Raw genomic sequence first — 15,788 nt, forward strand, 5'->3', positions numbered from 1 at the left:
CAAACAATAAAAAGTGACAGTATATTGTAGTACTGTTTAAGATGTGATTAAGATTTAATTCATTCGTCCTGCCTCAATCATGCACACACAATCATGCTCAGCAATTTGTAGGTGGACACAGCAAACGGAACACAACACACACAAGAGCCGTGACCACACAGAGCAGTGGGCAGCTATATATTGGAATGCTCCTGTGGAGCAGATGTTAGAGGGAAGTAAGGTGGCAGCTTGCTCAGGGGCACTTAGACAGCGGGATAGGGAGAGGAGACTCACTAATGAGAAGGAATATTTCTGAAAGCTCAGGAGCATTAACGCGCTGCACAAGTCCAAGGCGAAGTTTGTCAGTCAGTAACAATGCCCATCATCAGTGTGTTGCTGTCCACACCTGTCCGGGCCGCAGTGACCTTTGAGAGTGGGGCTGACGGAGCGAGGCTGGGGGCAGAGGGCAGCAGAGGGAGGGAGCAGTGCGGTCGCCATATATGGGCACACCATCGTCTCTGCCTCGCTATTGGCTGCGGGCCTTATGCAGCTGCTTGTCAACAAGATGGCCTTCCTCCCTTCGTCGTCCTGACACTGATTATTTTGGTATCCCCGAGAACATACCGCGAAGGCTTGTGTCGCTTCCAAATAGATAGCTAGGAGACCTACTGCCGGCGGCCCCAAGTAGGCGCGGAGTCAGCCGCACTGGGTTCAGAGGAGTGACAGGCACAGCGAGCCTCGACAGCAGCCACCACCGGACAAGGTTGAGAATAGACAGTTAGCTGCTGGCTAATGTCGACGCTAACCAGCGAGTGAGCTAGCTTAGCTACGTGGATAGTTGGATACTCGTGTCACCTGCATTTCCCCAGTCAAACTGCTTTGGTCGGAGCCGAACACAGCGACTTGTCATCGACAGTCAAAAGGGTCGTCGGCGGGGACTGACATTGCTTAGGTAAGTTAGCTTGTTCAAAATGATGTTCAGTTTTTTTTATCCTGTTAGCCTGTTAGCAAACGTTGTCATGTTATTGTGCAGGTAAGTTGTGCTACCGAGTTAGCAGACTCGTTAGCTAGCGACGAGTGTATTTAAACTGCAAATACCCATTAATAAGCCAGATCATGTATTACAGTTCCTAGAAACCTAGCAAGTTTAGACCATGGGGTGACGGGAGGAAACATTCAAGATGTCAAACAAACACTGGGCATTTTACTACGACGCTAGGAAAGCTGTTTGCTAATGGAGCAACCAGCTAATGATTTATAAAAGGTGATTGCTGCAGTTCAAATTGACAACCAGATTAATGTTGTTGTTGTTTGTTGTTAGTTTTCTGAAGAAATAGTTGTTTGTCACCGGAGAAGCTGGCTCAATATCCTCAAATGCTGTGATGTAATGTCATTTAAAACACAACCAGGAAAAGTCACAGTGATGCGACCTGTAGGCCTTCGCTTTAGTAAGAGCAGTGACGCTCAAACCACACTGGGTGATGTAAACAAACACATTGGTGCATTGTGCTGCACAACACAGTTGTAAGAAGACACGTACTATCTGATATGACGAGACGACCCGGAGTGAATCTTTCTCGTGGACTGTGAACATCTCCTGCTGTCATTGATTTAAAACCAGCTGTTTGGTTGAGGTGGAGGTCCCACCTATCGTGATACAGATACAGGAAGTATGATATGCCCTCATCCACTGACTCAACACGGATAATGCACTGTGTTGACACAGAGCAATTGTGATTGGAGTATCAGGGTTGGCACTATAGTTTTGACGATGTTACAGCACGCACGCACGCACGCTGGAAAGACGGCCAGTCTTCTTAGGTGTCCTGACTGAAAGACTGCTCTCCATATAATGTTCCTGGGCAGACTGCTGCTGCTGGAGTGATGCACTAAGCTCTATTGTTCTGGTGACAGTTTGTAGCAAAGCTGGCCGGCTGGCCATGCCTCTGTTGCATTGTCTTCACGGGCCCACATGCAGGGTGGGAGATTGAGCTAAGACTTTTTGGCTTGCTTCATTATTATCATTTTTCAGCTTTTTGGCCATCTGGCTAAAATGCTGTTGTTTTTAAGTGTGGGAGAGCTGCAGGATAGCACAGGGGCTGAGTCAGAGTGACTGCTTGTCTTTATTTGGCTTTTGCAAGGTTTGCGTTTGACCAATAAGATGATAGATTTAAGGTAAAAACTACACAGTAACAAGTTGCCATTGCACCATTTTCTAATCCAACTTCTATTGGGAATGTACTATGGTGTATTCAGACCAAATGCTAAATACATTTGTCCAGTAGTGTGATTACATACAACATTAATGCAAAGACGCAGATATATGTGACATGAATGGATGCATATAAGCTTTCACACAATAAAAAAATTTCTCATCTTAAACAAAAGATATACGTGCCACAAAAGTCAGCATAATTGAGCTTCTCCGGCCATCACTGACAACCAGAAACGAAATACACATTTATTGTGAGTATCTGTGGGTATAATACAATTTCTGCAGTTTGTACAGACAACCCAAAAAGAGAGGGCTGGAAGAAAGTCAGTGAAACTATAGTACTACCAAGTAATTTCAACTGTCGGTTGTATTTAACTATTAACTTAGTTAGCAAAGTTGACTTAATCAGTTACTTCAAAGACAGTATAGCAGCCGCATGAGAAATGCGAGGTAAAAGTTTGCTTTCCAATCCAGCAGAAATTCAGTTTTGATGTAATGAGACAAACCTCTCAGTCTGTCACTATGTAAGCAGTCATATTGTAATATTTGAACATATCAGTAACCTCATTCATAGGAGTTTGTATGATAGGCAAAGTGTACATCTTCCCAAAAGCCATAAATGGCTTGCGCCAAAACATCTGATTTATGAAACTGTAAGCACACCTTTAGTCTGTGTTCCCCTATACATCTCTATCAACTTGAAAATGTGCAAGCCTCATGCCAATGTTTACAACAAGCATTAGCTGTTGGCTGGATGAAATTAAGACATTACCTGTTTGTAAACTCATAGCAATAACCTTTTAATTATATGAAGGATTGTAGTCATCAGATGATTTGCTTTATGATATCGGAGAAACGAGCTGAGCAATCAGCTCTTCTCACATCCTAAAATAATGTCCTGACTCAGACCAATAGCGTCTGAGAAACACTTGTTTATGAACCTGCTTTATTCACTGTTCCACCAGGAAACCTGACCTAAAATGTTGAATGCTGAATGTTCCAGTTAACACACTCTAAATAGGATTCAGTTTTGTACCATCTTTATATAAAAAAATAAGAGAAGCCTCTGAACTGTGTGGAGAGTCTTAATTTAAATTCATGTTGTTGGGGCAGCAGCAGCCAATCCCCCACCTTTGTTATATTATGAAGCTGCAGGGTGTACCCCCTTTTGTGAGCGATGGCTAATATCTTTTACAATTAAGAGGTGCTCATGGAATACATATGGCCACTAGCATATCCACAAACACCACTGTTGGTTTGCAAGTAAATCTTAAAGTGGCTCTAAAAGTGACATGCTATGAAGTGAAAATAAATGTCTGAGAGGCATCATTATACAATATGATACCTGACATTTAATTTCCACAATCTGGCTTCAATTTACTGTCTCATCTTCCCCACTGGCAGTTTTTCAGAAATGTTTGCATGCATAGGTCAGGTTTTGCGAACAGGTGTGCACTCATATGCTCCGTTTAAATTTGTTTATATAGATCCTAACTTTGCACAAGATGTGTCATAGTCCTCCCTCAGGCCCCCTTTTGTGCATATGCAGTTTAAATGAGGCCTCTGCACCTTGTCAACGTATAAGTAGGCATTGTGAGTAGCTGTATAATCAGTGCAATGAAGATTTCCACATCATGAATGCAACAGTAATTCTCAAGCATTTGACAGAACGGCAACTACGCCATTTGTTTATCTAGATACATTTCACAGTGTTAGAAAAACTACTCTATCAGACAGAGGAGGAGCGATTGACTTTGGATTGTTAACAAAATGTATGTGTAGGTTAAATAGCACAACTTCTCTGTCTGGTCAACTCAACCCCTCCTTTCAATTTTGGGGAGTCTAACTTGTACTATGTGGATGTCATCCAGGGTGATATGTCGTACCTAAGGCCTATATAAGCTATACAGTTGTGTATAGGTGCAGTCATAGCAAGTGAAGTTAAATAAAACATACTGAAAACACACAGTTTTTTTTCTGTAATTTGTCAAACAGCTTGGATACCTAACGATGCAGTCTCCAGCACTGTAGTGTTGCTTTTGTGTCGCTAGCTGCAACTATACTTTGGTGGGATTTGAAGGATTAGGTTGATGCAGAAAGCTTAAAACCAAACCCAAGCCTTCATTTGCACGAGCTCTCTCAAATGAAGAGGGAAAAAATCTAAGTATGTCAGTACTGACTTGGACTGTGGAGTGGTAATGTTGAGTACTGTAAACTGAATGACGGATGACTCCCGACTGTGTGTGGTTTGCTGATAGGACAGTGTCCCTAGTTTTTACAACCAAAGTGAACATGTGAACATGTTTTTGTGCGCAACCCAGCTGAAGTGATGGGTTCACCCTCTAAGGTACATCTAAGGTGAAAACTCCTGGAGTGCTGAAAAGTTCTCCCTTTCTGCTGATATTGGTAAAGACTAGGGATGTCACGAGAACCGATACTTACGATACCTTTCGATACTAAAATAACAAAACACAGACGATGCCCAATTTTTTTGAAGCACCGTAAGAACCGTGAGCGCCGATGCCAGCTGTTAGCATCGGTGCTGCGCCTCTTCTGGAGCTGCGGCGCTGATCTCTGAGCAGCTGAGACCAGAGAAACTCAGTCTTTTCACTGTTTCCACTGATAAGAGGCAGCCGGTCAGTCAGTGAGTGACTGCTTCACGTGAACTAGCTGTGATCTCACTGTGTGCTCCGCTCCCCGCCCCGCTCACTCGCTCAGAGACGCTCCTGGTATTTCATGACGGCCTGATACGATGATGATTTAAAAAATGAACGTGAGCGTGACTTTCACTCACGTTCAACATATGAAAACTGATTCATTAAGTTCGCCGTTCGCGAAAAATATGCACAACACTGCACAGGGAGGGGCTGAAGAGCCGCATACGGCTCTGGAGCCACAGGTTGCCGACCCCTGCTCTGTAGGATGACGTGAAGCGTTTTTTACCGTGGTATCGAAATTGGCATCGAGAATCGTGTTATTTTACTGGTATTGGCACCGACAACTGAATTTTTGGTATCGTGACACCCCTGGTAAAGACTGGTGTTTTGGTAAAACATCAAGAAGGTGTAATTTCCTCCAACCCTGTAGATCACCTGTTTAGCTGTGACAAACAAGTCTGTTGTCAATATGTTTTGTGTGAGAGGGAGACAGCGGGGCAAAGAGCATGGCACAGAGCTCTATAATGAAGCAACTGCCCGATACAATAAGCAAGAAATATTTTGTGTTATTATGAGAAGTTGAAAACAAGTTTAAGTTCATTATGAAACTGTAGCAGAAGAAATAAGACCTTGGGAAACACGCACTTCTGGTGTGGTTAGATTTACAAAATTACAATGTGGACACAGAGAAAAAATATTTTTCATTAAGGTGAAGCCCAGGTGCTGTGCAGTCAATATCATAATGCCACTAAATGTCTGATCGGTCATGTAAATGCCACTTTAGCCAGTAAGGCAATGGAATCCTTTTCATTTGTCTATAAATGATTATGTTGTCAGATGTCATCTCAAGCATGAAACAGTGATTTAATGCACAGTCTCGGTGCAGCAGCCCAGAAGTTACTGTTCTCCTTTTTAACTAATGCACTGTTGCATACTTGGTTTAGTCATCTGAAAACATGAACAGACAAAATAATGCAATGACCATGGTTAAACTGTGTGTAAAGCTAAATTGAAGAATGATATCAGTGAGCAGGAGGTGACAGACAGGAGTTTAAACCTGCTTGGACCAACAGGAGTAATCTGGCTGTCCTTATCCTTGCCACAATTGCTGGTGGCACAGTATAGTATTCGCATTGGAGTCCTGCAGTGGGCAGTTTCTTGTCAGCTCCTCTCATAATGCCTCCCAATCTGCTCTGAAAGATAGATTGCGTGACGCAATGAGAGGGAGGGGGAAGAGGAGTGGATGGAAAGGATGTAGAGATAAAAGTGGTTAAAGAGACTCATAAAGGGTCATGGAGAGCGGGGACAATAAAATGGGTTCTCTAGCTTTTTTTCCTCACTACAGTATAATCTGGCTGCTCTTAGCAGAGTTATTGCTGTGTGATTAGAGGAAGCATTTGAATTGGTTCACCACAGCGTGGGCGGTGTTTGCTTTTTGCACTTCTCTGAGCCATTCCATTAGTTCAAATTTACAAAACATCACTCATTCATTTTGTACGGGGCACAACAATGACCTGATTTCAAGCCTATTGAGAATGGTGGAATAATTAAGTGCTGTAATACTAAGTTTTTATTGTCTACTAAAACAGAGCTTGTTTGAGCTCATATTGGAACTTTTCCAATGCAAGCTGTTTACGTGCACACTTATATCCTGGTTAAGGTTATGTTGTTGGTCTGTCCTTGTTATGTGTTTATGTTTTTTGTTCATGTAAATAGCTTATGCCTGATAAAGAAGACATTGTTTTCATTTTGAGAAATTTTGTATATGCTATGGCAGTGATCTGATAAAGCAGAATACTGTGGTCTGTAAACACCAGCTTTCTGAACAGTGTTTGTTCGTGATCAAGACACTAATGTACTTGGATACAGTTTGAATCACTCAATCATATTTATAATCAGGTTTCTTATTCTCCGTGCGAATATTAGGTATACACTGAAATACAAATCAAACTATAAAGATTTTCAGGAAGTTAATGGAGATTCTCTTTGAAATTTGTCTTACTATCAAGCATTACATCTGTGAGTGTAGTTTACACCATTGGTCCGCTGAGTGCTGCGTGACTGAATAAAGTTTCATCATTGGTCATCTGGTCATGCTCTGGGAGTTCTCCCATAGGCTGTTGTCCTTTCAAAATAAACTGTAACAAACCGTTTCTATTATCAGACCATTTTTGGCGACATTTTTTGTTAGAAGTATCAAGTGGTTGTTTTGACAAACCATTGCAACTTTACCTAGCAGAGATTCGTCAGGACTGCCGTGTGAGCGAGAGGCACCTCCGTGTGTCAACTGTGGGGTATGTTCAGCTCCAACAAAATGCTGCAAAATGTTTATCTGGTACCTTGAACACCCTGTTGCGTTTGGCTTGCACACTGCCATTTTCATCCCAGAGTTACTCTACATGTCACTGCTGACTGATCTTTGCTTTTTGTGAGTTGAGCAAAGGGACTCATTTTGTTGTTATAGGTAAATTGTACCTTGAATCTTGGATGGGAAACACCTCTGACACACCCATGAAATGAGAGAAAACCTGCCTGAAGCTCGTTGCACATCTTTTAACACCATTTCAAGGAAACAAGTTATTCAACCCGGCAACTCCATCCAAACACGGCACACTAGTGTTGAGACTGAAATGTCCTGGTTCCTGGAGAGGCAGAGAGGCGGAGCATTGGTTTATGACATAGATGGAGGTTACTCACTGTGAACGAAAAAAAAAGCGGCATTCAGACATGCACAGCAAACCTGAACTCTTCTAGGTATTATCTGGAGCAGCCGTATGTGGCAACAAAATGTCTTAATTAGCATATTGCTGTTCGACTAATTTTCAAATATGTCCTAAATCTCACACATTTACCATGGTTCTGCCAAATACTATGTTTTGACTTAGTCCTGTTTATTTTAACAGGACTAACTGAAAGAAATTAAGGGGTCGAAGTGGTTTTATTGTCTATGATTATAATCAATATTAATATTATATAAAATTCTCACCTTTTAGCACATTATCTGTTCCTATTTGATGTTGTATTTTTCAACATTGTAATGTGAGCAGTAGATACCAGATTGTGTAGTGCCATGACGAACTTTGCATTGACCAATTGTCCCCTGTTACATTCTATATAATCTGGAGATTGGCAAAAGATGCTAAAATTGTCTTAGGCTGTTGCAACTTATCTTAAATTATGTTTGAGTTTAATCCTATTATACAGTTTTAGCATGTTATGTATAAAGCTTAACCTGAATAGGGGCAGTTCAGGACTGACAGATGAAGTGTAATTGTTGGTTCAAGCTGTTACAGATACAGACGAGGCCTTCAGATCAGCAGCAAGTCAAATGTGTTGACATTGCCACATACTCGTCTCCTTAAGCACAAATGCACGTTCCTGGCAGCCCCGGCAGCTGGCATAGCTGCAGAAGCAAAGCACGCTGGGTGGACTAAAGGCTTTCGCCCCTACCCTGTAGGATACACTCTTTGGCAGGGAGTAAGGGGTGAGAAAAGGGAGGACACTAAAGCAGTTTCATTACTATTACCCCCACCCCCTCATGCAGCTTGCTAAAAATAGGTCCAGCATATGCCTGTTTGCTCCTCCCTGCGTTGCCTCTTATTAAGCAAGTCCTCTTTGAAGCACTGAGATGCAGGAGAGGAGAAGAGGGAGAAAGAGGAGGGCCCATTTGGAGTTTTTCCTTTTCCATCCTTCTCCCTTTCATCGGCCGGCTTCAGACACCAAACCTGAAATGGAATCCCTTTAATTTGATTTAGAGGCTCTGAAGCAGGGGAGATTATCATGACACACAGAAGCGAATGTAACTGCTAATTGAGTTTGGCCAAAGTAGGAGGCAGGCAGTTTTGAAAGTTCAGAGACCAGTATAATGATAGTTCTGTCCAGTCAAGTGGCTCAGCTGCTGAAGTAATGGGCTAACATTAACATTCGGTCTGAATTGTACCTCAAGGCAACTATTCAACACAGCCATGATTAGTCAATGATTGTCTGAATTGATCCATGCACCAAAGATTTTTTTGTTCTAGTGACAATGAACTCTCTTTTCAGAGATTGAACGTTTTTGTTAGTAACAATTTCTCTCTTCTCTCATTCCTCCGCAGGTTATATGCCCAGGGTTGCAGGCTGGCTTGTTGGCAGACAGTGCCCATCAGGTTGGCACTGGGATAGGGAGCCAACAATGAGAGCCCTGGCTCTGGGTGTTTGCTGGCCAGCATAGATGCAGATATGCCCCAGTGGTCCGCATCCTGATGGACCGAGACACCTTCTCCCACATCCGCCTTTGGTGCCCGCGCCCCTTTGGCACCTACTCCCAGAATAAAGCTAGGAGCCCAGGCTCAGGGGGTAGCAGTGGAGGCGGAGGTGGGGCAGGGTCCCCCTCCCTCTGTAAGGCTGAGCCCTCTTCTGGTGCCATTAAGACAGGGAGTGGAAGTGAAGATGGTGTGTTGATAGTGGGGGGGCAAGAAGAAAATGGCGAGGAGGAGGATGTGGGCTCAGAGAACACACCACCTGAACCTGAGCTTGAATCCAGCTCCGCAACACAGAGCCAGGCCCCTCCACCCTCTTCAACTTCTCCCTCGCCACCCTCTCCTGGGTCGCAGATGGAAGATGGCCGTGTGCTGTTAGACACCTGGTATGTCATTAAGCCGGGCAACACCAAGGAGAAGATAGCTTTCTTTGTTGCACACCAGTTCAGTGGAGCAGGCCAGCCCAGACCCAGTGCAATGAAGGTAAGGAACTGAAACAATAAGTATCAAAAAAATGTATCTAAATTAGATTTTTTTTATTTAAATTTAAATAATTTTGTTTTACAGGTAAAGGGTAATTGGGCGACTGACTGCAGTAAAGCCAAAAGACGAAGACGATGCTCCTCTTACGACCCTCCAACACGCTCCCAAGTCACAGAGCTAAATCTCAGCCATGACTCACCTCTTGCACCTTCCAGCCCCGATGAGCCTTCTCTAGGAGGTGTGAGTGAAACAGACCTCTTGTCAGTGGCAGAGATGGTTGCCTTGGTGGAACAGAGGACGGCTATGGCCCTCCAGGGGATTGTAGCTGTTCATGGGAACCAACATCAGCAACCCCCTACAACCACTCACAATCTGGATCTTGCCTCCCACCAGCACACTCTACTCCGGGGAACAGTATCAGACCCCACACCTATGGTATTTGTGTCAGACAGTTCAAATGGCCAGCCCTCCAAAGAGGCCCAAGAGTCATCGTCTCCCTTCCAGACAGACCAGGAGCTGGAGGAGCAGCAGGAGTCCTTACGGGTGGCTCAGGCCATCGCACACTTTGAGTCCCAGAACCTAGAGAATCGGCTCTCTCTGGGCACTGGTTCTGGAGTAGACTCCTCTAATCAGGACAAGGAGTGTAGGAAAGGAGAGGAGTCTGGCATTGTAGCTCCTCCTCCGCCACCCAGCCGCAGTCACGGTGAGGTTAGGATAGCTTTCAGAGTGTCGAATCTGGACCCGCGGTCTCAGTTGGAGACAGCTGGCAGGTCCCGCTGTATGTTTATGAGCTGTGGTGGTGGGAGCAACCAGGCAGCAGCCAGGGCCAAAGAGAAGATCACCTGTGACCTCTACCAGCTCGTCAGCCCCTCATCAAGAGACCCCAGTAGTCTCCTGCTTGCTGCCACAACTGCTGCCCCCAAACAAGATGGAGACCATCATCTTCCAGACAGGCTGGTCTGTGGCAGCCCCGACCCAACCCAAGAGCTTTCCTCTGGCGAGAAGAAAATTGCTGGTATGGGGAGGGAGCGAGTGACAGGCTTCCATGTGGAGGTTGTGGTGACAGGTGCTGTGGACCAATGTGTGTTTTATGGCAAGGACAGTACAGAGAATGTGCAGGAGGAGACTGTGTGTTTCGCTATGACTAATGGGGGAGGGAGTGGTGGGGGTTCCACTGACCCTTCATCAGATGATCCTCCTCCTGGACAGCTCTTCTTCCTTCAGCAGCCCCGGGGCCCTGAGGAAGATGCAAAAGGAATTAGCCCTGTTAGTGGGTCAGGAATCTGCTCTTTGGACTGTGCCAACAACAACAGCCATGGGGCAGGGGTGGCAGTGGGTTCTGGGGAGCGGGCAACTCGACCAGACTCTCCGAGCGTTGTGGACGACTGTTCAGACCCTTCGCTGTGTCGCCTCTACCGCCATGTGTCCCATGACTTCCTGGAGATCCGCTTTCAGATTCAGAGGCTCCTCGAACCGCGCCAGTACATGCTGCTGCTGCCCGACCATATCATGGTCAACATCTTCAGCTATTTGCCGACACGCTCCTTGGCAGCCCTCAAGTGCACATGCCATTACTTCAAAATGCTGATTGAGGCGTATGGAGTGCGAGCAGTGGATTCACGCTGGAATCAAGACCCACTATACAGGGACGACCCCTGCAAACAGTGTAAGCGGCAATATGAACACGGAGATGTTTCCTTGTGCCGTTGGCACCCCAAACCTTACCACCATGACCTGCCTTATGGACGTTCCTACTGGATGTGCTGCCGGCGTACAGACAAGGACACACCAGGCTGCCGTGTTGGGCTCCATGACAACAACTGGGTCCAGCAGCCTTCGGATGGCTCTCAGCCCATCCGCACCAAGAGAGAGGACAGAAGGGAGGAGGCCAGGTAGAAAGAAAATAGTACAGCTCACACAAACCAACTCTCATCTCCGCTTGTGTACCACCTGTTTTCTCTCTCTCACCTCTCTCCAGAGGACGATCAGGGGAAGAGGGGTATGAGGAGAATTAAGCACTCCACGAATGCTTCTGTTTTACTTTGCTCCAGGAGTCCTTTCTCATACTTGCCCTCGGTGGAGGGAGATTGAGAGGTAAAGAAGGAAGAGAGGTGTGTCACTCTCCTTGCCTTTTTTGTTTTTTTCCAAAGCCCTACAGTGTCCCTCTCTCCCCCCCACTGTGTCCAGAGTGGCACCTTTAAAAGATTGCATACCAGGGTTGGGGTCCCCTCCTGCTGCTGTCAGTAAGCCCTCTTTCTGCCTCTTAATCATCTGGGTTCCTGTCTAACTCCATACATGGTTGTTAGGTCATTCACGGGAAAACTCTGCAGTGTATTGACTGAGATTAGCATTCATAAAGTGATGCATTGAAATGTAATGCCCTAGAGCCTGCATACTGTTCCCAATACCTGTTACGTGTTATCACACACTTCCATGTTAGCTGTACAATGGTGCTTCAAGGAATGAGATGTACAACAGATGTAAAACTTCAGTGGTGGAATGTTCAGAGTTGCTCTAGAAATGTGATTGTATAAAGCAAACTTGATTTACCGTTATATAAGATTGCCATTTGTACCTGTTCTGCACCACGACTCTCTATTTTTTCTGAATGTGCTGTAAAGTACTGTGTTGATCAGTCCCCTGATAATGCTGCTGAAATCATTGCCTGTCACTTATGTAAATACTGATATAGCCATACCATTGGTTAATGACGGGCACAGTCTCCATATTAGACCCGTTCCTGTCATTGTTTCAGAGAGGACCCTAACCTTGCTGACCAGCCATATAGAGGAGCCACTGAGGATTTCTGGTTTACAGAGAATTGTGGGAGATGGACTTTATTGATCAAGACATGTGGGATTGAATGGGATTTAAAAAGAGAAACTTGATGTCACTTTGGAAAGGCCTGATGTCACTTTGTATGGTTTGATTGACTTGCTTGTTTGCCTTTTTTTTTGTTTGGCTGTTTTTATTGGTGTGTGTGTGTCAGAGAATGTTTGCTGTTGTTTGCTTTTATTCTTGAGGACTGTGTTCTCCCTGTATTAGTCTGAGGGCCTACTCATCCAGCAAAGATGTATTTTTGTTTTAAATACTCCATCTTTGTTTTAACCCCCAGCTCTCTTCCTTTCCTCCTCCCCTCCGTCCTCCCGATTGGGCAGAGGGCAGTGTTCACCAAAGCCATCGTTCATGCTTCAAAACGAGTGAAACCAACAACCACAGACTGCAGAAACTCTCTACACCAGCTTCCAGCCTTAATAGCCCCCTACCTCTTTCCCATCCTGCAGGAGACTGAGGCGTTGGATACCTCACAGATTATCAAGAGTATTGGGAATTGCACAGGACCCTGCAAGTGGCAAGATTTCAGGAGCTCGATGGACTCAATTGAGCTCTACTGGATCCACCCATAACTCTGTGTTTTGGAGTGTAAGATGAACAGTGCCTGATGACGGCTCTGACTCTTCACTGGGGGAAAAAAAAACAACCTCTGTCCCTCCCCTTTCCCCTTTGCTTTTCCAATTTCTCTACCTGCAAGCTGACAGACTGGACATTGAAGATCTGAATGTGATGAATGATGCTGAAAATGCTGCATGGAGGAGGGAAGATGGTTGGGTAGTCATGGGAGAACTCTGTAGGTTCCAGACATGTACAATGCTAATGGAAAATATCTGCTTAAATAAAAACAGAAGTGATGATTAAAAACTGGAAATCTGAATCAATACATGGTTGTGTGGTGTGTGACGAGCAAATAATGGCCTTAAAAATGATCTGTAGGGATTGATTTAGTCATTTGTCCTTTAGAGTTAATCACCCAATCTTATCAGAGCTGCACCTAGTGTGGCCAACTACCAGCTTTCAAGAGTGTAATATGGACTATGTAGGCGAGTGCTACTATTTGTTTTTCTACAATCACTGAATTGTTATAGATAACTTCTATTAATCTATGATAAATATTTCAAATCAAATAACTAAAAGCTTGTTAGAAACAGAAATGAGCAGACTTACACATTTACAGACTTTTTGTTTTTGAGTCCAGTTTTTAAGAGAAGTACAAAATGATGCTACCCGTTGAGCTATTCAAGACTTTATTGAGTTTACACCTTACCTTACTTCCAGGTTAAAAAATGTGTCTAACACCTTTTATTCCAGTGCTGCTATTGGGTGAAGCCTGACCTGTGATTGAATCGTAATGTAACAGTATACAGTAATGGTACATTAACCAGATAACATATTTTTAGACACTGCATTACGAATGTCTCTTAAAAGCGGAGAAATCCAATGAAGGACTATTATGCTCAATGGAGAAGATTGTTTTCTGCATGAGCAACCTCTCAGTTTAAAATGTGTTTAGGTAGTATCTGCAGTGTAATGACAATTCATTGCCAACAGGTGGCAACACAGCTTTATTCGTCTGTGAGTATCATCAAACGAGGTTCTTGAATCTGGTGACAGATACCTGACCACTCTACCTCCTCAGTACCTGAATTAGAGGAAGAGTTGGTACATGTGTTGTCATGTTTGTTCCATTTGTCTCTTTCTTTCCTACCTGCACCACTATTGATATTCTCTCATCCTATCCTCAGCCTCTCGTTGGGCTCTTCTCCCTCTCTCCTCTTGCTTCCAGTCCAGGTCTTTCCTCTTCTAGTTGGAATGCCGAAGACTGTACACCAGGCGATGAAGCTGGAAAGAGAGAGAGAGACCTCAGACTTTCAAAGACTTTTGAGACCTCTGCCAAACTTCCTTCCTCTATCAGCAGACACAGCTCAAACCACGTGAGATACATCAGATCTTCATGATTCGTTTTATTTTATTATTTTATGCAAAGCTACATTGACAACTTAACCTAAATTTAACATGAACCTTCAGCAGTTTAAGGATTTTGCAAAGCAATCATCAGTTGGTATGATTAAAAAAGTCTGTAGGTTGGGAGGATAGATGTTAATTTATTGGTGAATTGCTGAAGCTTAATTTTGGCCTCAAAAAGCTTTTCATATGTGTTTGCATGTAAGGTCTGTGCATTTAGTTTCTCTTCCACTGAAAATGCATTAGGAGAGATCTTTCTCTATCCAGTATGAAATAACAGGGGGGGATGTTAAAGTCAATATCAGTGTTTGACCCTGGATCTTTTGAAATCCTCCAAACCTATTATATCATACTGGAACCTGATTGGATTTACTGTGATCAATTCTGATATTGGAATTACATAAGGAAACATTGATAACGATACCTGACTCTTTTTTTTATATATATAAGTAAACTTAACTTCACTGCCCTCTAGTGGACAATTATGGATTGATGACACTTTCCAAATAATCCGAAATATATCTTTGGCATTTTTGTGTCCTACAACTTGTTTTATTGTAATAATAAGCGTAATATCAGCCTCCAAAGTGTTCTTATTGGTCTAACTCTACCACATGCTGAACTCCCCGGCCACCGACCTGCCAGGAAATAAACTCAAACTGTCCCACGATTGGTTCAGAACATGGACTAGAGCGCAAACGTGAGTCATATGCAGTATGAACCATTTTTATTGGTACATTACATGCATATGACATCAATATGTTATGGAAATATACAGTAAGTGTCTTTTAACTCACCCGAATGCCAATACTGACAACCATGATGAAATAGCCAATGACGGAACAGTCTGCTGGGTTGTTGATGGTCACCTTGTCTAGAGAGATATTCTCTACTAGTCCACTTAGACCTGAAAACACTGTGATCAATCTGCAACTAGATGAAAGCCACTTCCACAACCCGTCTCTGGTTTATCTGCAGCCTAAAGTCTTAAAGCTCTCTTGTATCGGCCAAAGCATCAAAACACAGGTCTCAGTATGATCATACAGCGACAAGAAGTACTGTACCTCAGAAAGACTGATGTATGGGCAGGAGACATGGGAAGGTCAGTCTGAAGGAGACCTTTGGCCAGCAGAGGAAACGGGCAGATTCAGCAATTTATTAACTGCAGTAATTACTCACACACCATGAAAAACAAGTTTCGGTCACATATTTCCAAGGAATTTCCAGCATTAAATGTACTTGTAACTATAGAGCTGGGTGTTAAACATATCACAATAAAAATGTCACTTTATTATATCTGCTCCTGAGGGAATGTTGTGGTCTAAACCTCGTCATTATGAGCAAAGAATAAAAAACTTTATCAACCCCAAAACCTTTGAAAAATCTGAGGTAAAATTGTTTGCTAACACAGTA

The 15,788-nt window shown here is 43.8% G+C and overlaps 1 protein-coding gene across 1 annotated transcript; it reads left to right on the forward strand.

Annotated features, from left to right (window-relative positions):
• Window positions 1-528: 528 nt before the first annotated feature.
• On the forward strand, window positions 529-13,291 carry fbxo46 (F-box protein 46). The gene is made up of 3 exons (XM_062385928.1): window positions 529-931; window positions 8,949-9,575; window positions 9,660-13,291. The coding sequence occupies exons 2-3, from the start codon at window positions 9,096-9,098 to the stop codon at window positions 11,469-11,471; spliced, it is 2,292 nt and encodes a 763-aa protein (XP_062241912.1). The 5' UTR covers window positions 529-931; window positions 8,949-9,095; the 3' UTR covers window positions 11,472-13,291.
• The last annotated feature ends 2,497 nt before the right edge of the window (window positions 13,292-15,788 follow it).

Source organism: Platichthys flesus, chromosome 4, assembly GCF_949316205.1.
Source record: "Platichthys flesus chromosome 4, fPlaFle2.1, whole genome shotgun sequence".
Taxonomy (NCBI): Eukaryota; Metazoa; Chordata; class Actinopteri; order Pleuronectiformes; family Pleuronectidae; genus Platichthys; species Platichthys flesus.